The following is a 22614-nucleotide window of genomic DNA, read 5'->3' as shown; positions in this document are numbered from 1 at the left end:
CAGGAGGGAGTTTGGGCCTCGGCGGCCGCCGTAAAAAACGCCGCTCTCGTCACCATGGCAACAGCTGGATGCCGCGAACGGCTTCTGGGCGGAGCCGGTGCCTCGGCCTATTGGACCCAGCTCGGCGCGGAATCCGTGAATTGCCCGCGGCCCGAGGGTGCAGGTGATGGGGGCGGACCGACCGGGGAAGCCCGGGGTGTAGGGACTGAAGAGGGGAGTGGTCTGGGGCGCGCTGGAGCCTGCGAGGAAGGCGCCGCCTCGGATCCCCCGCCTCCCATTCCCTTTCCCGAATTCCACCCTCTGGCCCAGCGATGGCCTCAGTTTCCCCAAACAGGAAAGGGAAGGAGGGTGGGCACCCCGGTCTAACGGTGCCTCTCAGCCCCTGAGACCCAGAACCTTCCTTCTGCAGCTCCCGGATTGACTGGCTCTGCCCTGCCCCATGGACGTAAGTCCGGGCCCCTTCCCCTCTCTGAGCCCCTCAGCGCCCTGTCCTCACCCCGACTGAGCCTGCCTTCCAGCACGGACTGGGGAGGGGGCTTCTACCCAACAGAGACTACACCCTGCCAGCTCAGGACGAGAACTGTGAGGAAGAGTGCCAGGAATGGACTTCCCACGGGAGAGCACATTTCTGGTATTCCTGGCAAGATGAGGAGGTTGACCAAGTAATCCAGGAGAAAAGGCATTTCCGGCAGAGGAAACAGCCTGGGGGTGAGAGGGAGGCTGCAGCATTTGGGGAATTGCTAGGGCTATCATGTGTTTGGAAGAGAAGGAGGGAGAGAGGTAGGCAGGACTAAACTGGGAATTTTGTCACTGACATAAGTTTTAAGTGCCAGGTGTGGTGGCTGTCGCCTGTAATTCCAGCTACTGAGGAGGCTGAGGTGGGAGGATCGTTTAAGCCCAGGAGCTCGAGGCTGCAGCGAGCCATGATCTTGCCGCTGCATTCCGGCCTGGGTGACAGAGTGAGACACTGTCTCTAAGAAAAATAGCCAGGTGCGGTGGCTCATGCTTGGAATCCCAGCACTTTGGGAGGCCGAGGTGGGTGGATCACCTGAGATTAGGAGTTCAAGACCAGCCTGGCCAACATGGCGAAACCCCCTCTGTACTAAAAATACAAACATTAGCTGGGTGTGGTGGCGCGCGCCTTTTATCCCAGCTACTTGGGAGGCTGAAGTAGGAGAATCCCTTGAACCCGGATGGCAGAGGTTGCATGAGCCGAGATCGCCCCACTGCACTCCAGCTTGGGTGACAGAGTGAGACTCCATCTCAATAATAATAATAAAGTAAATAAATAAAAGAAAAAGTTTTAAGTGAGTTACTGGGAGCCATTGATGGATTGTAAGGGAGGGAGGGATACACAAGGACATCTGGTATGGAAAAGGGGAAAAATTGCAGGTTGGATGACAGGGGCCGGTAATGTGAGCTGAGGGATGGTAAAGGAGTGGCAGGGGAGTCAGAGACAAGAGATCTCTTTGGAGAGGCATTCCAGAAGGAAAATCAGTAAGCCCTAGAAGACTCTAGAATGCAGAAGTGCTTGATGGTGCTAAACTGGAAATGATAGGGAAAAAGGCAGGCTCAGGGCACAAGATAATGAGTCAGGGTGTAGTCCCATTGATGCTCTCCCCACCATCTGGTGGCCATTCCTCTCCCACCCGCCTCCGCGTCCCTCATGGTATTCCCGTGTTCCTGCAACCCCTCTCCACCTCCTTGTCATCCCTTCCCCCTGTGCTCGTCCAGGCCTCCTCTAGTCCATGGAATCCAACCCCGGCTCCTGTCAGCAGCCCTCCCCTGCTGCTCCCCATCCCTGCCATCGTCTTCATCGCTGTGGGCATCTATTTGTTGCTGCTGGGTCTAGTCCTGCTGACTAGGCACTGCCTGCTGGTGAGGGGTCTGGTGGGGGATAAAGGGTGGGCTCTGGGGAAGAGGAATCCCGTTAACCTGTCCCTTCATCTGCAGGCTCTTACCCTGAGACACTTGACATTTAGCCCTTGCATCTATCCGTTTTGTAGTACCAGGGGGTCCCTCCTCTCCTGTCCCCAGCCAAACCTTTTCCTGCCCCCTCGGGAAAGCTGGCTTGGCTGTCACTATCTGCTGCCTGTTCCACATCCTGAACCCTGTGATCTAGGCCCAGGGCTGCTGCGCGGACGGTAGCTCCCCCTGCAGGAAGCAAGGTGCCTCAGGGCCCCCAGACTGCTGCTGGACCTGTGCAGAAGCCTGCGACTTTCCTCTGCCTAGCCGGGCCCACTTCCTGGATGCCTGCTGCCCCCAGCCTACCGGAGCTGTGAGTTCCATTCCTACCCCCTGCCCCGCTAAGCCCTGATCTAGGAATGATCGGTGCATTCATTTTTTTGCTCAACAACATTTATTACTGAGCACCTTCTCAAGGCCAGGCACGGTTCCGGGGTGTGAGTCACGTGGAGACAGGTAAAAACAACCTATCAGATAATGTCTGGTGAAAGTTACTTGAAGAAAATAAAATAGGGTGTCAGCCGGAGAAAGGTGATGTGGGTAACAAAAAACAGCTCACACAGCTCCTTTCCGTTCACCGAATGAACTATGTTCCAGGTATAGGACCTCTTTACTGAACTCATTGTTTTTCCCAACAACCCTGAGAACTGAGAACTGAGTTTCTTTTTTTTTTTACTTTCCTCCTTCCAGAGCTGGGTTTTTTTTTTTTTTTCTTTCTTTCTTTTTTTTTGTTGTTGTTGTTTGAGACAGGGCCTCACTCTCTCACCCAGGCTGGAGTGCTGTAGCGCAATCTTGGCTCACCACAACCTCCACCTCCCAGGCTCAAGCAATTCTCCTGCCTCAGCCTCCTGAGTAGTTGGGATTACAGGTGCACACAACTACCATACAGCTAATTTTTGTATTTTTAGTATAGATGGGTTTCACCATGTTGGTCAGGCTGGTCTCAAACTCCTGACCTCAAATGATCCACCCGCCTTGGCTGCCCAAAGTGCTGGGATTACAGGTGTGAGCCACCATGGCCCAGCCATGGTTTTTTTTTTTTTGTTTTTGTTTTTTTGAGTCAGAGTCTAGCTCTGTTGCCCAGGCTGGAGTGCAATGGCGTAATCTCAGCTCACTGCAACTTCCACCTCCTGGGTTCAAGCAGTTCTCCTGCCTCAGCCTCCTGAGTAGCTAAGATTACAGGCGTGTGCCACCACGCCCAGCTAATTTTTGTTATTTTTAGTAGAGATGTGGTTTCACCATGTTGGCCAGGCTGGTCTTGAACTCCTGACCTGGTGATCTGCCCGCCTCAGCCTCCCAAAGCAAAGTGCTAAGATTATAGGCTGAGCCACTGAGCCTGGCCGTTTTTTTTTTTTTTTTTCCCCAGAGATAGAGTTTTGGTCTGTCACCCAGGCTAGAGTGCAGTGGCACAATCACAGCTCACTGCAGCCTTGAACTCCTGGAGACCTGGGTATTTTTTAAAACCTATATGTTTTTTCTGATTACAGAAAATACTACTTACAAAGTATACCTATAGAAATACACAGAAAGGGCCGGGCGCGGTGGCTCAAGCCTGTAATCCCAGCACTTTGGGAGGCCGAGACAGGCGGATCACGAGGTCAGGAGATCGAGACCATCCTGGCTAACACGGTGAAACCCCGTCTCTACTAAAAAATACAAAAAACTAGCCGGGCGAGGTGGCGGGCGCCTGTAGTCCCAGCTACTCGGGAGGCTGAGCCAGGAGAATGGCGTGAACCCGGGGGTGGAGCTTGCAGTGAGCTGAGAGCTGGCCACTGCACTCCAGCCTGGGCAACAGAGCGAGACTCCGTCTCAAAAAATAAATAAATAAATAAGAAATACACAGAAAGTACTAATCACTTTACAAACCCGCTCTCTATCCCAAAGTTGCTGTTTTATATGTATCTCTCATATACTAATATACAGTACTATCACTGCTGTATTTTACTATTATTTGGCAAAAATTGGGTGCTATCACGTAGGTTATTTCATCATACCTGCTACTGTTCCTCTATCCCCCACCTTTTTTGAGATAGGATCTTGCTTTGTCACCCAGGCTGGAGTCCGGTAGTGCAATCATAGCTCACTGCAGCCTCTACCTCCTGGGCTCAAGCAATCCTTCCACCTCAGCCTCAGCCTCCTGAGTAGCTGAGACTACAGGTACATGCCACCACACCCAGTTAATGTTTGTATCTTTCGCAGAGATGGGGTTTCATGATGTTTCCCAGGCTGGTGTTGAACTTCTGGGCTCAAGTGATCCGCCATCCTCAGCCTCCCAAAGTACTGGGATTACAGGTGTAAGCCACCATGCCCATGCCCAGCCTCTACTTGCCCTTTTTTTTTTTTTTTTTGAGACAAGTCTTGCTCTTGTTGCCCAGGCTTGAGTGCAATGGTGCCATCTCGGCTCACTGCAATCTCCGCCTGCTGGGTTCAAGTGATTTTCCTGCCTCAGCCTCCCGAGTAGCTGGGATTACAGCGATGCGCCACCACGCCTGGCTAATTTTGTATTGTTAGTAGAGACGGAGTTTCTCCATGTTGGTCAGGCTGGTCTCCAACTCCTGACCTCAGGTGATCTGCCTGCCTCGGCCTCCTAAAGTGCTGGAATTACAAATGTGAGCCACCGGGCTCAGCCTCTACTTGCCCTTTTTAACCTGACATCACACTTGGCCACCTATCTGTGCCTGTGCGTGCAGACATGCAGGGGTTACTGTCCTCCTCCTGCAGCGGGGAGTAAGCTGGCTTAGGGAAGTTTAGTGGCTTCTCCAGAGTGTTACGCAGGAGAATCTTGCATCACAAATAGCTCCACAGTGTTAGCTGAAGTAGAATCCTCAGGGGAGAAAGAAGCCTGGCTTGCAGACAGGCCTGTTTGCATTTGTGGGTTTAAAGATGTTAAATGTAATTGACCACCTTCCTGAGGAATGATTATTTTGGGCTCAGAGATTCAGACAGCAAAGTGCCTGCCCTTGGAGTGGTGACCTTCCTTCCCTAGGACGGAAGGGGAGGATAAAAGCAAATTCATAACCTAGGTACACGATGATTGGTGCTAATCCCTGCCGTGTTTTCAGTTTTGAAGTAAATTGTGGAGCAAGGAGCGCTTTTTCAGACAATCGGCTTCTGGTTTCCTAGGGGCAGTCAGGAGAGGGGTCCCAGGGTTGGAGCTGAGGGGCAGAAGGGCAAAAGGAGGAGACCTTGGGTTCTGAAAACTCCTGTCTTGGCGTGGTGGTACTCGCCTGTAATCCCAGCTACTGGAAAGGCTGAGGCAGGAGAATTGCTTGAACCCGGGAGGTAGAGATTGCAGTGAGCTGAGATCGTGCCACTGCACTCCAGCCTGGGTGACAGAGTGAGACTCCGTCTCAAAAACAAAACAAAACAAAACAACCTCCTGTCTTATAGGAGATACTCCATTATAAAATGATTTCTGGCCCCCTGTCCTGGGGATGCCACCTCCTACTCCTTCTGTCTACTTGAAGTGAATAGCCAGGGACTCATCGCCTCGTTGGGCGAGAGGATGGGTGAGGTGCATTGTAAGGATGGACTGGGCCCTCCCACCTTCCCCAGGAACTTTAAAACCTGGAGACATCAGGGCCTGATCCTCTCCGGTTTCCGCTGGAGCTCGGAAGGGATTTAGCAGGGTGGAGGGTGGGGCAGATTCTTTCTGTCCTTGAGCTGCCTTTCCACAAAGTACATTTAAGTCCCTCCCTCTTCAGTTTCCCTGTAATAACAGCCAGGAAGGTTACAAATGTCTTGCCACGTGGCAGCTGTAGACACTGAGGCTTATGGAGGCTGGAGTGACTTGGAGGTTATATGACTGGACCAGCCGGAACAGAAACCCAGGTTTTTCTTCGTTACTGAGGGAGAAACCTGCCGGCTCGCCTGCTCTGCTTCTGTGGGTTTTTTTCTTTTTGAGACAGAGTCTCGTTCTGTCACCCACACTGCAGCGCAGTGGTGCGATCTCAGCTCACTTCAACCTCCGCCTCCTGGGTTCAAGCGATTCTCCTGTCTCAGCCTCCCGAGTAGCTAGGATTACAGGCGCGTGCCACCACACCTGGCTAATTTTTTGTATTTTTAGTAGAGATGAGTTTTCATCGTGCTAGCCAGGATGGTCTTGATCTCCTGACCTCGTGATCCACCCGCCTTGGCCTCACAAAGTGCTGGGATTACAGGCGTGAGCCACCATGCCTGGCCTGCTCTGCTTCTTTCATGTACATGTTGCAAGGTTCTCATTCATTCGTTCGTTCATTGACTCACTCACCAAAGATTTATGGAGTTACTGTTGACGCACTGTCTAGGGCCCTGGGGACTCAGCAGAAACAAGATAGAGAAGGTCCCTATCCTCGCAGGGCTTCCATTCTGGTGATGGAGAGAGAGAAATAACTAGGCCATTACAACAGAGGGTGAGAAATGGCGTGCTCTGGAGCAGCGGTTGCTTCGCCCTGCATGCGGTCAGAAACAGGTATGGGACTTAAAAGCCAGGCATCTAGGCCCCACACTCAGGTCTGGGCTGGGGCTAGAGTTTGTGAATCTTCTACGAGTTCTCACATGATTCTGATGCACATCAGCTTAAGAACCACTGCTGAGGGAAGAAGCTATGATAAGAATAGCTCTCATTCTTTTTCTTTCTTTCTTTTTTTTTTTCCAGACAGGGTCTCGCTCTGTCACCCAGGCTGGAGTGCAGTGCTCCCTCTGTTGCCCAGGCTGGAATGCAGTGGTGCGATCTTGGCTCACTGCAATCTTTGCCTCCCAGGTTCAAGTGATTCTCCTGACTCAGCCTCCCAAGTAGCTGAGATTACAGGCACCTGCCACCATGCCCGGCTAAATTTTGTATTTTTAGTAGAGACAGGGTTTCACCATGTTGGCCAGGTTGGTCTTGAACTCCTGACCTCAGGCGATCCCCCTGCCTTGGCCTTACAAAGTGCTGGGATTACGGGTGTGAGCCGCCGCGCCCGGCCAAGAACAGCTCTGTTTCGTCCAGCACTCACTACTTATCAGGCATCATGCTTAGTTCTTTCCACCAATTCCCCAAAATGACCTTATGAAGTAGGTGTTATATTTGTTCATTTTATTTTATTTTATTCTTTTTTTTTTTTTTTTTTTTTTTTTGAGAGAGTCTCGCTCTGTCGCCCAGGCTAGAGTGCAGTGGAGAGATCTCGGCTCACTGCAAGCTCTGCCTCCCGGGTTCACGCCATTCTCCTGCCTCAGCCTCCCCAGTAGCTGGGACTACAGGTGCCCGCCACCACGCCCAACAAATTTTTTGTATTTTTAGTAGAGACAGGGTTTCACCGTGTTAGCCAGGATGCTCTCGATCTGATATTGTGATCTGCCTGCCTCAGCCTCCCAAAGTGCTGGAATTACAGGTGTGAGCCACTGCACCCAGCCTATTTTATTCTTTTGAGATGGAGTCTCACTCTGTTGCCCAGGCTGGAGTGCAGTAAAACAATCTCGGCTCACTGCAATCTCCACCTCCCAGGTTTAAGCAAGTCTCCCACCTCAGCCTCCTGAGTAGCTGGGACCACAGGCATGTGCTACCATGCCCAGCTAATTTTTGTTTGTTTGTTTGTTTTTTAGACAGTATCGTTCTGTCACCAGGCTGCAGTGCAGTGACATGATCTCTGCTCACTGCAACCTCCGCCTCCTGGGTTCAAGCAATTCTCTTGCCTTAGCTTCCTGAGTAGCTGGGATTACAGGTGTCCGCCACCACACCCGGCTAATTTTTTGTATTTTTAGTAGAGACGAGGTTTTGCCATGTTGCCCAGGCTGGTTTCGAACCCCTGAGCTCAGGCAATCCACCCGCCTCGGCCTCCCAAAGTGCTGGGATTCCAGGCGTGAGCCACTGCACCCGGAAATTTTTGTATTTTTTTTTTGGGACGGAGTCTCGCTCTGTCACCCAGGCTGGAGTGCAGTGGCGGGATCTCGGCTCACTGCAAGCTCTGCCTCCCGGGTTCACGCCATTCTCCTGCCTCAGCCTCCTGAGTAGCTGGGACTATAGGCGCCCGCCACTGCGCCCGGCTAATTTTTTGTATTTTTAGTAGAGACGGGTTTCACCGTGGTCTCGATCTCCTGACCTTGTGATCCGCCCGCCTCGGCCTCCCAAAGAATTTTTGTATTTTTAATAGAGATGAGGTTTCACCATGTTGGCCAGGCTAGTCTTGAACTCCTGATCTCAGGTGGTCCGCCCACCTTGACCTCCCAAAGTGCTGGGATTACAGGTGTGAGCCACTGCACCCAGCCTTAGGTGTTATATTTATTGCAGAAATGAGGAAACTGAGGGCTGAAAACATGAATTAGCCAAGCTGAGGTTCAAACCCAGGCCTTACTGACTCTAGGGCCTGAGCTTTAACCATCTCTACGATGATGGCTGTCAGTGTCAACAGGAAAAATTCGAGTGAAAAACTCTCCTGAGAGCCAAGAGAGACACAAGGGTTAACAGTCTTGCAGAGTCCTTGTTTAATGTACTTAAACAGCAGATTCCTTCCAGAAGCCACATGGCTGCTTGTAACAGTTGAGAAATCCATTAGCCAGTTATTAATGACAAGATCTAAACCCTTCCAAGGGAGAGAGCCAAGAAATGCTTTTAATACCCTCTTTTCTGAGGTAATGGCAGCAGAGCCTCTCTCAGCCACGGGTTCTGTGCACGGAATGATGGTGTGGTCCTTCAAAAACCCGCAGAAGCGATTTCATCCCCACACTGGGACTCCCTAGAGACACCCTAAATCACACCCTCATCAAACACAGGAAAATCATTTCTCTCTCCCTTCCACCATGACAGTTCTAGCCTCCCACCAGGAGGCAGTTCTGTTGACAGTAACACAGCCCAATTCAGACCCCTGTCCCTGCAGGTGGCAGGTCCCCTCCCCTCACTGCAGCCCCTAGTGATATCTGATCTCACCAGCCATCTGACACTGCACCCCGAAACCTCAGCTACTGGAAAGGTCATTCCCCTATTCCTGGCTTGGCCAAGTTTCTGATTGAACTGTACAACTGTGACTGTCACTACCTCTGCCTCTGGCCTCAAGGAGCCAGTCTTCTGTCACACAGCCATCCTGGGCCACTTCAGCCATTTGGCCTGACTCCAGCCCATGCCTAAGGCAGCTGCAGGTCATCCCTGTCCTAGGGGAGGACAGCAGTGCACTGGATAGACCAGTTCTCCCTTCTTGCCTCTAAGTACATGCTGTTCCTATTCTCTAAGAGACAGACCTTGTTTCCTTCAGAAGCTGAGAAGCCCTCTTCTTTCTTCTTTGCCTAAAGAAGACAAATGATATGCTTAGATTCATCCATTCATTCAGCATTCATTTATATCTCAGACGCCTGCTGAGCATGAGTCCTGTGCTAGCTCAGTGGAGAATATGGGATGAGCTGCCCCCGCCCTGGCAGACCCAGAGAGAGGCTGATGCTCCTAGTGCTGGGAGGCAGAGGGCTCAAAGGGGATTGCAGGCAGGACTGTACATCCCAGCTCCATTCTCATCACTTAACTCTCTATCTATGCCTCTATTTCCTTTTTTTTTTCTTCTGAGACCAAGTCTCGCTCTGTCGCCCAATTGCTTGGGTTCAAGCAATTCTCCTGTCTCGCTCTCCCGAGTAGCTGGGACTACAGGCGCAGGCCACCACACCCGGCTGATTCTTTTTTATTTTTAGTAGAGACGGGGTTTCACCATGTTAGCCAGGATGGTCTCGATCTACTGACCTCGTGATCCACCCACCTCAGCCTCCCAAAGTGCTGGGATTACAGGAGTGAGCCACCACGCCCAGCTTCTTTTTTTTTTTTTTTTTTTTTTTTTTGAGGCAGAGTCTTGTTCTGTTGCCCAGGCTGGAGTGCAGTGGGTCGATCTCAGCTCACTGCAGCCTCTGCCTCCCAAGCTCAAGCAATTCTCCTGCTTCAGGCTTCTGAGTAGCTGGGATTACAAGTGCACGCTACCACGCCCAGCTAATTTTTGTGTTTTTAGTTGAGAAGAGGTTTCGCCATGTTAGCCCAGCTGGTCTTGAATTCCTGACCTCAAGTGATCCGCCCACCTTGGCCTCCCAAGTTGTTGGGATTACAGGCGTGAGCCACCTTGTCCAGCCATCCATTTTCTCTTTTGTAAAGAAGCCCATTACTCAGGATTCTGATAATTAAAAGATATAAGGCTGGGCGCAGTGGCTCACACCTGTAATCCCAGTACTTTGGGAGGCCAAGGTGGGTGGATCACCTGAAGTCAGGAATTCAAGACCAGCCTGACTAACATGGTGAAACCCCGTCTCTACTAAAAATACAAAAATTAGCCGGGTGTACTGGTGGGCACCTGTAATTCCAGCTACTCAGGAGGCTGAGACAGGAGAATCACTTGAACCCGGGAGGCAGAGGTTGCAGTGAGCCGAGATCCTGCCATTGCACTCCAGCGTGGGTGACAGAGCAAGACTCTGTCTCAAAAAAAAAAAAAAAAAAAAAAAAAAACAGATCTAATTCTTTTGAAAACATTAAAATTGATTGGGTGCAGTGGCACATGCCTGTAATCCCAGCACGTTGGAAGACCAAGGTGGGTTTAGCCTAGGAGTTTGAAACTAGCCTGGGCAACATGATGAAACCCTGTCTCTACAAAAAAATACAAAAAATGGGCCAAGCACGGTGGTTCATGCCTGTAATCCCAGCACTTCGGGAGGCCGAGGCGGGCAGATCACCTGAGGTCAGGAGTTCAAGACTAGCCTGGTCAACATGGCGAAACCCTGTCTCTACTAAAAATACAAAATTAGCCAGCTGTGGTGGCGCATGCCTGTAATCCCACCTACTTGAGAGACTGAGGCAGGAGAACCACTTGAACCTGGAGGTGGAGGTTGCAGTGAGCCAAGATCACGCTATTGAGCTCCAGCCTGGGCAACAGGAGCAAAACTCCATTTCGATATATATATATATATGGCAGGGCACAGTTGCTCACTCCTGTAATCCCAACACTTTGGGAGGCCAAGGCAGGTGGATCACCTGAGGTCAGGAGTTCGAGACCAGCCTGACTAACATGGTGAAACCCCCATCTCTACTACAAATACAAAAATTAGCTGGGTGTGGTGGCTCACACCTGTAGTTCCAGGTACTTGGGAGGCTGAGGCAGAAGAATTGCTTGAACCCAGGAGGCGGAGGTTGCAGTGAGCTAAGATCGCATCATTGCACTCCACCCTGGGCGACAGAGTGAGACCCTGTCTCAAAAAAAAAAAAAAAAAAGAAAAGAAAAGAAAAGAAAAGAAAAATATGTAAATTGCCATTTTCAAAGATACCTGGAAAGATTTTTTAAATCATTCACGAATGCGGTCTGTTCCTTGCAGAGAGCAGATGCACAAAAATAGTGAGAATGAGACCCTATAGTTTGGTCTCATGCTGAAGAAGTCCATAAAGCCCACAAGTCATTTTCATGATGGACAGAAAAATGTATGTGCTTTCTCTGTCTACTGCCTCAACTGCACAGACCCCGGGACTGTAGCAGAGCCATCTTTTGAGCTTAACACTGGGAGGCCCAAATTCTAGCATGGGACCCAGGGCCAGTTGCTGTCTGGTCCTCAGTCTTCTCACCCATAAAATAGGAAGGAGAGAACGCCGAATCGTTGCTTCTAGCTCCTGAACTCAGTTGTTCAGAACAAGGACTCATTGCTGATTTTTCAACAGCACAGAGAATTGCTCTTGTTTCTGGGAATGATGGACAGTACCCTCTGTTCCACTGGGCAAGTGGAACTTCCCAGGCCTCTTTGTTCCCTTCTCCCCTTAGAGAGCAACAGGCTTGGCCCCATCCCACCTACCTCACCCCTCTCTCTCCTCCCTCAGGACTGGGCACCTCGCTGCCCCCGCTGCTGCCCACTCTGCGACTGTGCCTGTACGTGCCAGCTCCCCGACTGCCAGAGCCTCAACTGTCTCTGCTTCGAAATCAAGCTCCGATGAGAACCCAGGGCCCCTGCCCTCTGGAGAGTGGCCAGCCCCCAGGGCCCATGGGCCCTCCTCCCTGAAGAGCCTTTCTCCAGGCCACTGGAACCACAAATGGCCTGCCCAGCACCCAGGCCTGGGAACTGGAAGTGGCAGTGCGGGGCCTGGCTCCCTGCAGGGCGGGACTCTTGGCCGACTGGACGGCAGCTCCTCTGGAGGGCCAGAAGAGAGAGGGGCTACTGCTGGGGCAGGTGTCCTGGCTCCCTTTCCCCTCCCCACGTCAACGATTCTATTTGAAGGTGGGCAGGGGGGTGGCGCTGCTCACCACACACAAGTGTTATAGGAGGAGCCTGGCCCTTGAGTACCGGGTACACAAGGGTGCCCGACCACACTCCGTCCACGGACTCTCGGTTATTTTAGGAGGTGAGTGTAGTGCCAGTATCTGCTCTCCTTCCTAAAAAAAACCAGGGCTCCAGAGAATCAGAACAGCCACCATCACGGCAGGGAGTCTGGGGAGGAGAGAGATTAGAGGAGTCTGGGAGGGTGGCAGGGAGGCCACGTGATCTGAGTCCCCTCATCCCTTTCCCTCCCACAGGTCCCTGGCCAAAGATTTATTTCTCTTGACAATCAAGGGCCTCCGTCTGGATTTCCAAAGAAGAAATTTCCTCTGAAGCACCGGTGAGTGGGCAAGGGCTCCCTCCCCGTCAACAGGGCCGACCCAAGGCTTCCTCCCCCTTCCTCCATGCCGGGCCCCAGGCTGGTGTGAATGTCAGGGGCTTCAGGTTTCCCTAAATATAGGTCCCTGCCAGAGGATCCGTGGCGGGAAAAGGGCAGGGGTCATCGGAGAAGGTCGGGGACACGTGTGGGGCGGGCAGGAGCCGCCTTATAACCCAGCCCGGGCACCCCTGGCTCACTCGCTGCTGACCAGGCTCTGCCGGCTCCTTCAGCCTTGCCGCAGGTGGGCCCCTTGCAGGACCGGGCCGGGGTGGGGATGGGGTTGGGCCGACAGGGTCCAGATGGGTCCCGGTGAGGAGGGGAGACTTGGACGGTAGGAGCAGGGGGCTAAGCATCTGGGAGACAGATCAGTTCGGGGTCGGATTTTATTTTGGAGATGGAAGTCAGGCGCAAGGAGGGCGTTTGGCAGGAACTGTGGCCCCGCATGCCCGAGGCCGAGCAGCGGCCGGTCCATAGCCGCGCATTCTGGTTTTCGGTGGCGCAGAAGACTACCAGCCTGGCTGCGGCGGCCCAGGCAGAGAGCGCGCACGCATGCGCGACCCAGCCCGGCCCGCCCGCCGGGAGCTCGCACCGGGAGGCGTCGCCTCCGCGCTGCGCCAGCTCTGCTGCCCTCTCGCGCTGCCTGCGCGTCCTCTCGCTGCCCTTTCCTCCGCCTCTGTTACGCCTGGGCCAGTGACTGGGGATCGGCTCCGCGCGGATCCAGCCCGCGGGCGAGGCAGGCTGAGGCACGACTGCGCGATGTGGCCCCGATGGTGACACGCGCCGCAGCCGCGAAGCCCGAAGCTGGGGCGGTCCCGGGCCGCGGGCCCGGCCTGGGCGACGAAACTCAGCCTCCTTCGTTTCCGACTCTTCTATCCGCATCCCCCACTTCCCGGTCTCCCCCTTCTCCAGTGCCAACATTCTGGCTGAGTCACGGCGCCCCAGAGCGCACCAGGCTGGGGGGAAAGGAGCGGAGGGGCGGGAGCTTGCGACCCGCGGGATGTGGCCCGAGTCACGTCCGAGGGGGGTGGGGAGGGATCGTGTTCTCGGCGCCCGCCCCTTCCTAGCGCGGCCTCTGGGCTGCGCCTCTCAGGGGCGGTCCGTAGCCCAGTCTATCGCCTGCAATTGGACGCCGCCCGCTCCTCGTAAAGGAAAATGCTCGGCGGAGGGCGGAGTGGTGCCTTTAAAAGGCCAGGCGCTGCCTTCCTCTTTCCCGCCCCCTGCGCCGCCCCCTCCGAAGCTGAATCGGTTGCGTTCCTCTCGGAACGCGCCGCAGAAGGGGTCCTGGTGACGAGTGCCGCGTTCGCTCACTGAGTCCACTCGCCAGCCCGCCGCCCTCTGCCGCCGCACCCTGCACACCCGCCCCTCTTCTGTGCCAGGTGAGCGCCTCTCTTCACGTGCAGGGACCAGGGACCTTGGAGAGGGATCTTGGGGGCAGTGGCGGGTTGGGCGTCCTCGTGGAGCACCCCACCCCATGCCAGCGTCTCCCTACTACCAGCCACACACAGGCTCTCCGGCTCCTCCAGCCTGAGGTCCCATAACTGCGCAATGCAGCGGCAGCGCGTGCTGAGTCATGGCGGGGGAGGAAGCCGGATGAGATGAAGGACCATTCCCCTCCCCTTTTCTTGCAGGGACCCCTGTGGCAAAGGATTAGGGCCCCTTAGCCCTGGCGGGGATCCTAAGAGCCACTGAGGGGTGGGGGTCGGCCCGTGTACAGCCCCAGGGTTCTCGCAAGCGGGAGGTTGGTTTCTGCCCTGGGAAACGGGCCGCCACTCGTGAGGAGGGGAAACCCCTTGGCGGTGCTTGATGCCCCATTAACGCTTTCCCTGTCTCTCCTTATCGGGCGACCTTGATTCTGAGCCCGGAACAGCTGCAGCCGTGCGAAGCGACAGGAGCATTTTTCAGGGGAAGGCGCTTGCCCCGTAGGAACAGTGACGACGGCAAAGCTTACCGCTTTCCTTGCCTCGGGCTAGGGCTTGTTCCGCCGCCCTTTCCTGGGCTTCTCGTTGCTCTCTTATCTTTTTCCTAATACCCCTTTCCTACCACCCACCCCCTCCCTTGTGGGGAAAAGCCTGACCTTGGGATGTCCTTGAAGACTTGGAGCCTGGGCCAGTCCTGGGATCTTGGGTGGATTGGAAGGAACACCCCAGTGGCAGTCAGAAGAGCTGGGTTCTAATCTCAGATCTGGCTCCGGGGTTGCTGTGTGGCTTGAAGCACAGACTTTACCCTTATCTGGGCCCTTTCCCACGAGGGTGTTGGGCCCTCTGCTCGATTCAATCTTTACATTCTAAAATACTCCGGTTCGGTTTTGTTTTCAGGCAAGGTGACCCCATGGCAAGGCGCAAGCCAGAAGGGTCCAGCTTCAACATGACCCACCTGTCTATGGCTATGGCCTTTTCCTTTCCCCCAGTTGCCAGTGCGCAACTCCACCCTCAGCTGGGCAACACCCAGCACCAGACAGAGTTAGGAAAGGTACAGGGGCAGGCCTAGTATAGGGAAGTTGGGCCTACGGGAGAGCTGGGGACCAGAAGCGCCCCAGGGCCTGCTGGGTGTGGGGCAGGGGAGGTAGGGAACGTTTCCCTGACCTCCAGGCGAGAAGCCCTGCTCATTGGGAGATGATGGGAAACCCCAGCTAACTAGTCCTTCCCCTGCTTCCTGTACCCAGGAACTTGCTACCACCAGCACCATGCCCTACCAATATCCAGCGCTGACCCCGGAGCAGAAGAAGGAGCTGTCTGACATCGCTCACCGCATCGTGGCACCCGGCAAGGGCATCCTGGCTGCAGATGAGTCCACTGGTGCGGGCAGGAGACAGAATGGGTGGAGGGTGCAGGGTTAGGAGTGGCAGGCTGGTCCCCTAATTCCCATGTGACACTCCCAGGGAGCATTGCCAAGAGGCTGCAGTCCATTGGCACCGAGAACACCGAGGAGAACCGGCGCTTCTACCGCCAGCTGCTGCTGACAGCTGACGACCGCGTGAACCCCTGCATTGGGGGTGTCATCCTCTTCCACGAGACACTCTACCAGAAGGCGGATGATGGTCGTCCCTTCCCCCAAGTTATAAAATCCAAGGGCGGTGTTGTGGGCATCAAGGTGAGGGGCAGGGCCTCAGGATGTGAGGTTTGAGATGGAAATGGAGGAAGGAAATCCAGGTTAGTGAGGCAGGGAATGAATGCTGGATTGGAGGCCTAGAGACTTGCATGGAGCCTGCTTCAGGCTTAGGGCATTTACTCGACATTTTTAATCCTCACAATTCTTTTTTTTTTTTTTGAGACGGAGTCTCGCTCTGCCACCCAGGCTGGTGTGCAGTGGCCGGATCTCAGCTCACTGCAAGCTCCGCCTCCCGGGTTCACACCATTCTCCTGCCTCAGCCTCCCGAGTAGCTGGGACTACAGGCGCCCGCCACCTCGCCCGGCTAGTTTTTTGTATTTTTTTTTTTTAGTAGAGACAGGGTTTCACCGTGTCAGCCAGGATGGTCTCAATCTCCTGACCTCGTGATCCGCCCGTCTTGGCCTCCCAAAGTGCTGGGATTACAGGCTTGAGCCACCGCGCCCGGCCTAATCCTCACAATTCTAAGAGAACAGTATTATTCCCCCTTTACAGATGAAAATCTCAGAAGCTCAGGGAAGTGAAGTGTTTTGCTCAGAGTAAGTGGCAGAGCCCCAGTCTCCTGACACCCAATTCACTCAACATATCTGTTGTCAAATATCCCAGTGTATCCTGTCTCAGAGGATTGTTACTAAGTGAACTAAGTGAAAATATTTTAATTAAATTGTAACTAAGTATTTTAGCAACTAAATATTAAGTAGTTTTTTTTTTTTTTTTTGAGACAGAGCCTGGCTCTGTTGCCCAGGCTGGAGTGCAGTGGTGCGATCTCAGCTCACTGCGAGCTCCACCTCCCGGGTTCACACCATTCTTCTGCCTCAGCCTCCCGAGTAGCTGGGACTACAGGCGCCCGCCACAACACCCAGCTAATTTTTTTTTTTTGTATTTTTAGTAGAGACGGGGTTTCACCATGTTAGTTAGGATGGTCTCAATCTCCTGATCTCGTGATCCGCTTTTCTTGGCCTCTCAAAGTGTTGGGATTACAGGCGTGAGCCACTGCGCCTGGCTTAAGTAACTAAATAATTGTAACTAAGTGAAAATATTTGCCAGCCTTGAGATGCAATTTAAGAGATTAAGTAAATTTGGGGGAAGACTGGGGCTAAAGAAGAGGAAAGAGGTTCACGCCCAGCTACTTAGGCTGAGGCAGGAGGATCACTTGAGCCCAGGAAGTGGAGGCTTCAGTGAGCTGAGATCCCACCACTGTACTCCAGCCGGGGCAACAGTGGGAAGGGTACTAGAGGTCATTTCCTGTGTATTAATGCTGTTACCTCGACCCCAACAGGTAGACAAGGGCGTGGTTCCCCTGGCAGGGACAAATGGCGAGACTACCACCCAAGGTGAGAACTGTTTGATTCTCTGCCCTACGAACCCAACCAGAGTAGGTTTGGGTGCTGAGAGGAGTGGAAACTACATGCCCCTCCCCACTGTGCTCTGACCCCTCCGTCTTCTTTTAGGGTTGGATGGGCTGTCTGAGCGCTGTGCCCAGTACAAGAAGGATGGAGCTGACTTTGCCAAGTGGCGTTGTGTGCTGAAAATTGGGGAACACACCCCCTCAGCCCTCGCCATCATGGAAAATGCCAATGTCCTGGCCCGTTATGCCAGCATCTGCCAGCAGGTGGGCCTGCAGGTCCCCAATAGGCCACCTCCCACCTCATTTGGTTCCAGTGTCGTTAACTTGCCAGTCACCCGCCATGATGCCTATCTCCCCCAAAGCAAGCATCAGCTTTGGCCGGTGGAGAGCACTCAAGGGCTGTTCGAGGCAGAGGGGCTAAGGAGGGATTGTGGGTGGATCTGAGGAGGCGCCTGTCTCCTGTCATCTGCTAAGGGCTTTGAAGCCTGAGTCCCTGGCATCATCAAGATATGGTCTTAACCAGTGGCTATGGAGAGCGGTAGGTGGGACTCCAGGTTAGGAGGCCTCAGTGACCCTGTCCCTCACCCTGCAGAATGGCATTGTGCCCATCGTGGAGCCTGAGATCCTCCCTGATGGGGACCATGACTTGAAGCGCTGCCAGTATGTGACCGAGAAGGTAAGTGACTGCCTGCCTGACCAGTGCAAGGTGACTGGGCGGGGACCCTGGGGCTAACCCCTATCCTCTCCTCCACCCCACTACCCCACCATGCCCCTGCTCTGCTCCAGGTGCTGGCTGCTGTCTACAAGGCTCTGAGCGACCACCACATCTACCTGGAAGGCACCTTGCTGAAGCCCAATATGGTCACCCCAGGCCACGCTTGCACCCAGAAGTTTTCTCATGAGGAGATTGCCATGGCGACCGTCACAGCGCTGCGCCGCACAGTCCCCCCGGCTGTCACTGGTGAGGCCCACACTGTCATCTTGACCTCTAGGCAGTAGATGAGCTCTACCCACAACCCTATGCCCATTTGGACGGATTTCCATGGCAGCTTCCACCAGCTCCTGCAGCTTCCTGGGTCTCTGACCACAGCCTCTCGCCCCTGCTCTACAGGGATCACCTTCCTGTCTGGAGGCCAGAGTGAGGAGGAGGCATCCATCAACCTCAATGCCATTAACAAGTGCCCCCTGCTGAAGCCCTGGGCCCTGACCTTCTCTTATGGCCGAGCCCTGCAGGCCTCTGCCCTGAAGGCCTGGGGTGGGAAGAAGGAGAACCTGAAGGCTGCACAGGAGGAGTACGTCAAGCGAGCCCTGGTAAGGATAGGCAGGGGTGGGCAGGGTCCCTGGGTGGACGGGACTTAGAAGAACCCTTCTCACTCCACCCCTCTCCCCGCTTAGGCCAACAGCCTTGCCTGTCAAGGAAAGTACACCCCGAGCGGTCATGCTGGAGCTGCTGCTAGCGAGTCCCTCTTCGTCTCTAACCACGCCTATTAAGCGGAGGTGTTCCCAGGCTGCCCCCAACACTCCAGGCCCCGCCCCCTCCCACTCTTGAAGAGGGGGCCTCCTCCTCGGGGCTCCAGACTGGCTTGCCCGCGCTCTTGCCTCCCTCGTGACAGTGGTGTATGGTGTCGTCTGTGAATGCTAAGTCCATCACCCTTTCCAGCACACTGCCAAATAAACAGCTATTTAAGGGGGAGTCGGCCATCCGTGTCTTTTGTCTAATGCAGGGGAGGGCCTGGGGAGGCAACAGAGCCCAGAAGAAGAAAGAGCCCCTGTTCTCTGTTCTTCCTTTCAGGGCAGTAAAGGGGTGAAAGGGGAAAGGACTTTCCTGCTCTGTTTTATACTTGGCCAGGGCTTTGAGAGAGGCTGAGAGCTTGTGACATTTTCTTCCAGCCACTACAGGCTCTGCCCCTTCACCTAACAGCATCAGATAGGGCTCACAGCTGGGGAGTATGGCTGTAACCGCTCATGTCTTAGGAGGCTGCAGCCTCAGCCTCACTTTTAGGCCCAGAACTCAAGGGGGACAGAAGACCCCTGTGACAGAAACCCACTAATTAGCTCACTTTTCCTGAGTGACATGAGCTAGGCAACATAATGGGTGTTCTATGAGTAGATGCTGTTATTTTCAACTTACACCTAAGGCTCTTTTGCCCAAGATTGAACTGTTTCTTGGTGGAAAGGATGCTCATGCATATCTCTTGGTGTTTTTTTTGTTTTTGTTTTTGTTTTTTGAGACAGTCTCACTCTGTCACCCAGACTGGAATGCAGTGGCACGATCTTGGCTCACTGCAATGTCTGCCTCCCAGGCTCAAGCAGTTGTCCTGCCTCAGCCTCCTGAGTAGCTGGGATTACAGGCACATGCCACTGTACCTGGCTAATCTTTGTATTTTTTAGTAGAGGCGGGGTTTCACCATGTTGGCCAGACTAGTCTCTAACTCCTGACATCACATGGTTCTCCACCTCAGCCTCCCAAAGTGCTGGGACTATAGGCGCCCGCCACCACACCCAGCTAATTTTTTTGTAGTTTCAGTAGAGACGGGGTTTCACCTTGTTAGCCAGGATGGTCTCGATCTCCTGACCTTGTGATCCGCCTACCTCGGCCTCCCAAAATGCTGGGATTACAGGTGTGAGCCACTGCACCCGGCCATCTTTTTTCTTTTTGAGACAGAGTTTCGCTCTTGTCGCCCAGGCTGGAGTGCAATGACACGGTCGATGCTCACTGCAACCTCCCCCTCCCGGGTTCAAGTGATTCTCCTGCCTCGGCCTACATAGTAGCTGGGATTACAGGCGCACGCCACCATGCCCAGCTAATTTTTGTGTTTTTAGTAGAGACGAGGTTTCGCCATGTTGGTCAGGCTGGTCTTGAACTCCTGACCTCAGGTAATCCGCCAGCCTCGGCCTTCCCAATTTGCTGGGATGATAGGCTTGAGCCACCGCGCACGGCCTGTTTTCCCATTTTAACAGGAGATGGAATTAGAGAGGGCTTCTTAGTCTCCTTTGGGCAATGGAATCCCATAAAAACCTTGAATTGTTTCCAGCACCCCCTTGATAATGCAGATACAGAAGTTCAGCTATAGAGCTCAGGCTCCAGGTCAAGAACTGAGCCTTTGCAGCTGCTGCTTTCCACGAAGCTAGAATGAGCGTGCTGTGCCCTTACTTTGGGCCCTTCCCCAATGACCCAGGCTGGGGTATACAGTAACTACATCAGCCCTCTGGACCTAGAGAATATCTGCAGTGATTGAGGTAGAACGGACTTACCTAGAACCTTCTAGGAGCATAAAAACTTGATCCTAGGCTGGGCGCAGTGGTTCATGCCTATAATCCCACCATTTTGGGAGACCAAGGTGGGTGGATCACGAGGTCAGGAGTTTGAGAACAGCCTGGCCAACATAGTGAAACCTCGTCTCTACTAAAAATACAAAAATTATCCAGGCCTAGTGGTGTGCACCTGTAGTTCCAACTACTCGGGAGGCTGAGGCAGGAGAATTGCTTGAACCCAGGAGGCGGAGGTAATGGTGAGCTGAGACTGTGCCACTGCACTCCAGCCTAGGCAACAGAGCCAGACTCCGTCTCAAAAAATAAAAATTAAAATGAAACCTGGTCCTTCCCTTTTCTGCATATTTTGTTTCTATTGCCTACATCTAAAACAAAACCAATCACTATTATTCCCCCAAACTTTGGATTTATTTGTCTGCCTAGCCTCATTCAACTCTGGGAAACACACTGAAGTGAAGCAAATAAAAATTGAAGGTCAGTAGAAGACGGCAAAGGGGACATTCCAAAAGGGAACGTGCAGAGGCTCAGAGGCTGGAGAGATTGTTTAAAGATCAATAGTTTCAGCTGGGCGCGGTGGCTCACACCTGCAATCCTAGCACTTTGGGAGGCCAAGGCGGGTGGATCGCGAGGTCAGGAGTTCAAGACCAGCCTGGCCAATACGGTGAAACCCCCGTCTCCACTAATAATATAAAAATTAGCTGGGTGTGGTGGTGCACGCCCGTAGTCCCAGCTACTCGGGAGACTGAGGTAGAAGAATCGCTTGAACCCAGGAGGTGCAGGTTGCGGTGAGCTGAGATTGCACCACGGCACTCCAGCCTGGGCGACAGAGTGAGACTCCGTCTCAAAAAAAAAAAAAAAGACTAGAGAAGCAGAGAACATCGTATACCAGTTTGGGAGTTTTGGACTTTATTTATATTTTTTGAGACGAAGTCTCGCTCTGTAGCCCAGGTTGGAGGGCAGTGGTGTGATCTGGGCTCACTGCAACCTCTGCCTCCCAGGTTCAAGCGATTGTCCTGCCTCAGCCTCTCCAGAGTAGCTGGGATTACAGGCGTGTGCCACTGCACCTGGGTAATTTTTTGTATTTTTCTTCTTTTTTTTGGTAGAGATGGAGTTTCACCATGTTGGCCAGGCTGGTCTTGAACTGCTGACCTCAGGTAATCTGCCCACCTTGGCCTCCCAAAGTGCTAGGATTACAGGCGTGAGCCACCACGCCTGTCCTGGACCTCTTAATTTTATGATAATCTGAGTTCCCAAAAGAGTAATTGATAGAAAAAAAACTAGACCTGAGGACACAACTTTCTAAGTTCAAATTTCTTTTATTTTTTTGAGAGGGCCAGGCTGGAGTGCAGTGTCACAATTTCAGCTCACTGCAACTTCCGCCTCCCGGGTTCAAGCAATTCACCTGCCTCAGCCTCCCAGGTAGCTGGGACTACAAGCGCACCACCAAGCCCAGCTTTTTTTTTTTTTTTTAATAGTAGAGACGGGGTTTCACCATGTTGGTCAGGCTGATCTCGAACTCCTGACCTCAGGTGATCCACCTGCCTTGGCCTCCCAAAGTGCTGGGATTACAGGCTTGAGCCACCACACCCAGCCGGGTTCAAATTTCTTATTCTTTGTGTTTACAGACAGGGTCTCACTCTGTTGCCCAGCCTGGTCTTGAACTACTGGGCTCAAGTGATTCACCTTGGCCTCCCAAAGTGCTGAGATTACGTGCTTGAGCCACCACACCTGGCCCCGGATTCAAATTTCAGTGTAAAATCCCCCATCCACAGTTATACAAGCAATGAACGAGTTATTTAACCTCTCTGAGCCAGTTTCCTCCTCTTAAAAAAGGCATAAACTTTCACTCAATAGTAAGCAACTAAGAAGCCGGGCACGGTGGCTCAAGCATGTAATCCCAGCACTTTCGGAGGCTGAGGCAGGTGGATCACCTGAGGTCAGGAGTTTGAGATCAGCCTGACCAACATGGTGAAAGCCCGTCTCTATTAAAAATGCAAAAATTAGCTGGGTGTGGTGGCGGATGCTTGTAATCCCAGCTACTCAGGACGCTGAGGCAGGAGAGTTGCTTGAACCCCAGAGGCAGAGGTTGCGGTGAGCCAAAATTGCTCCATTGCACTCCAGCCTGGGCGACAAGAGCAAAGATCTGTCTTTAAAAAATAAACAAATGAAAATACAAAAATTAGCCAGGCGTGGTGGCGCCCAGTACTTGGGAGGCTGAGGCAGGAGAATAATCGCTTGAACCTGGAAGGTGGAGGTTGCAGTGAGCCAAGATTGCACCACTGCACTCCAGTCTGGGCAAGAAACCAAGCCTTCGCCTCAAAAAAAAAAAAAA

The 22614-nt window shown here is 53.3% G+C and overlaps 2 protein-coding genes across 11 annotated transcripts; both read left to right on the top strand.

Moving 5' to 3' along the window:
- The first annotated feature begins 62 nt into the window (after window positions 1-62).
- LOC114674356 (uncharacterized) lies at window positions 63-12262 on the top strand. 2 transcript variants are annotated; one of them, XM_028840868.2, is made up of 5 exons: window positions 63-163; window positions 410-445; window positions 1735-1878; window positions 2123-2278; window positions 11744-12262. In XM_028840868.2, the coding sequence occupies exons 2-5, from the start codon at window positions 440-442 to the stop codon at window positions 11855-11857; spliced, it is 420 nt and encodes a 139-aa protein (XP_028696701.1). In that variant the 5' UTR covers window positions 63-163; window positions 410-439; the 3' UTR covers window positions 11858-12262. The 2 variants fall into 2 exon arrangements, with proteins under 2 accessions (XP_028696701.1, XP_028696703.1); XM_028840870.2 differs by lacking the exon at window positions 1735-1878 and having other exon boundaries at window positions 11744-12086.
- A 182-nt stretch (window positions 12263-12444) lies between these two features.
- On the top strand, window positions 12445-18702 carry ALDOA (aldolase, fructose-bisphosphate A). Of its 9 annotated transcripts, none has more exons than XM_077985818.1 (10): window positions 12445-12517; window positions 14872-15025; window positions 15219-15351; window positions 15435-15646; window positions 16941-16995; window positions 17113-17273; window positions 17602-17685; window positions 17796-17970; window positions 18121-18320; window positions 18405-18702. In XM_077985818.1, exons 2-10 carry the CDS (start codon window positions 14885-14887, stop codon window positions 18498-18500), a joined length of 1257 nt encoding a protein of 418 aa, XP_077841944.1. In that variant the 5' UTR covers window positions 12445-12517; window positions 14872-14884; the 3' UTR covers window positions 18501-18702. The 9 variants fall into 9 exon arrangements, with proteins under 9 accessions (XP_077841944.1, XP_014981388.1, XP_077841947.1 ...); XM_077985817.1 differs by lacking the exon at window positions 12445-12517 and adding an exon at window positions 13175-13326; XM_028840863.2 differs by lacking the exon at window positions 12445-12517 and adding an exon at window positions 13766-13932.
- The last annotated feature ends 3912 nt before the right edge of the window (window positions 18703-22614 follow it).

This window comes from Macaca mulatta, chromosome 20 (assembly GCF_049350105.2).
Source record: "Macaca mulatta isolate MMU2019108-1 chromosome 20, T2T-MMU8v2.0, whole genome shotgun sequence".
NCBI classification, from domain to species: Eukaryota; Metazoa; Chordata; class Mammalia; order Primates; family Cercopithecidae; genus Macaca; species Macaca mulatta.
The sequence above is the reverse complement of the archived record's forward strand: the minus strand, read 5'-3'. Positions and strand labels throughout refer to the sequence as shown.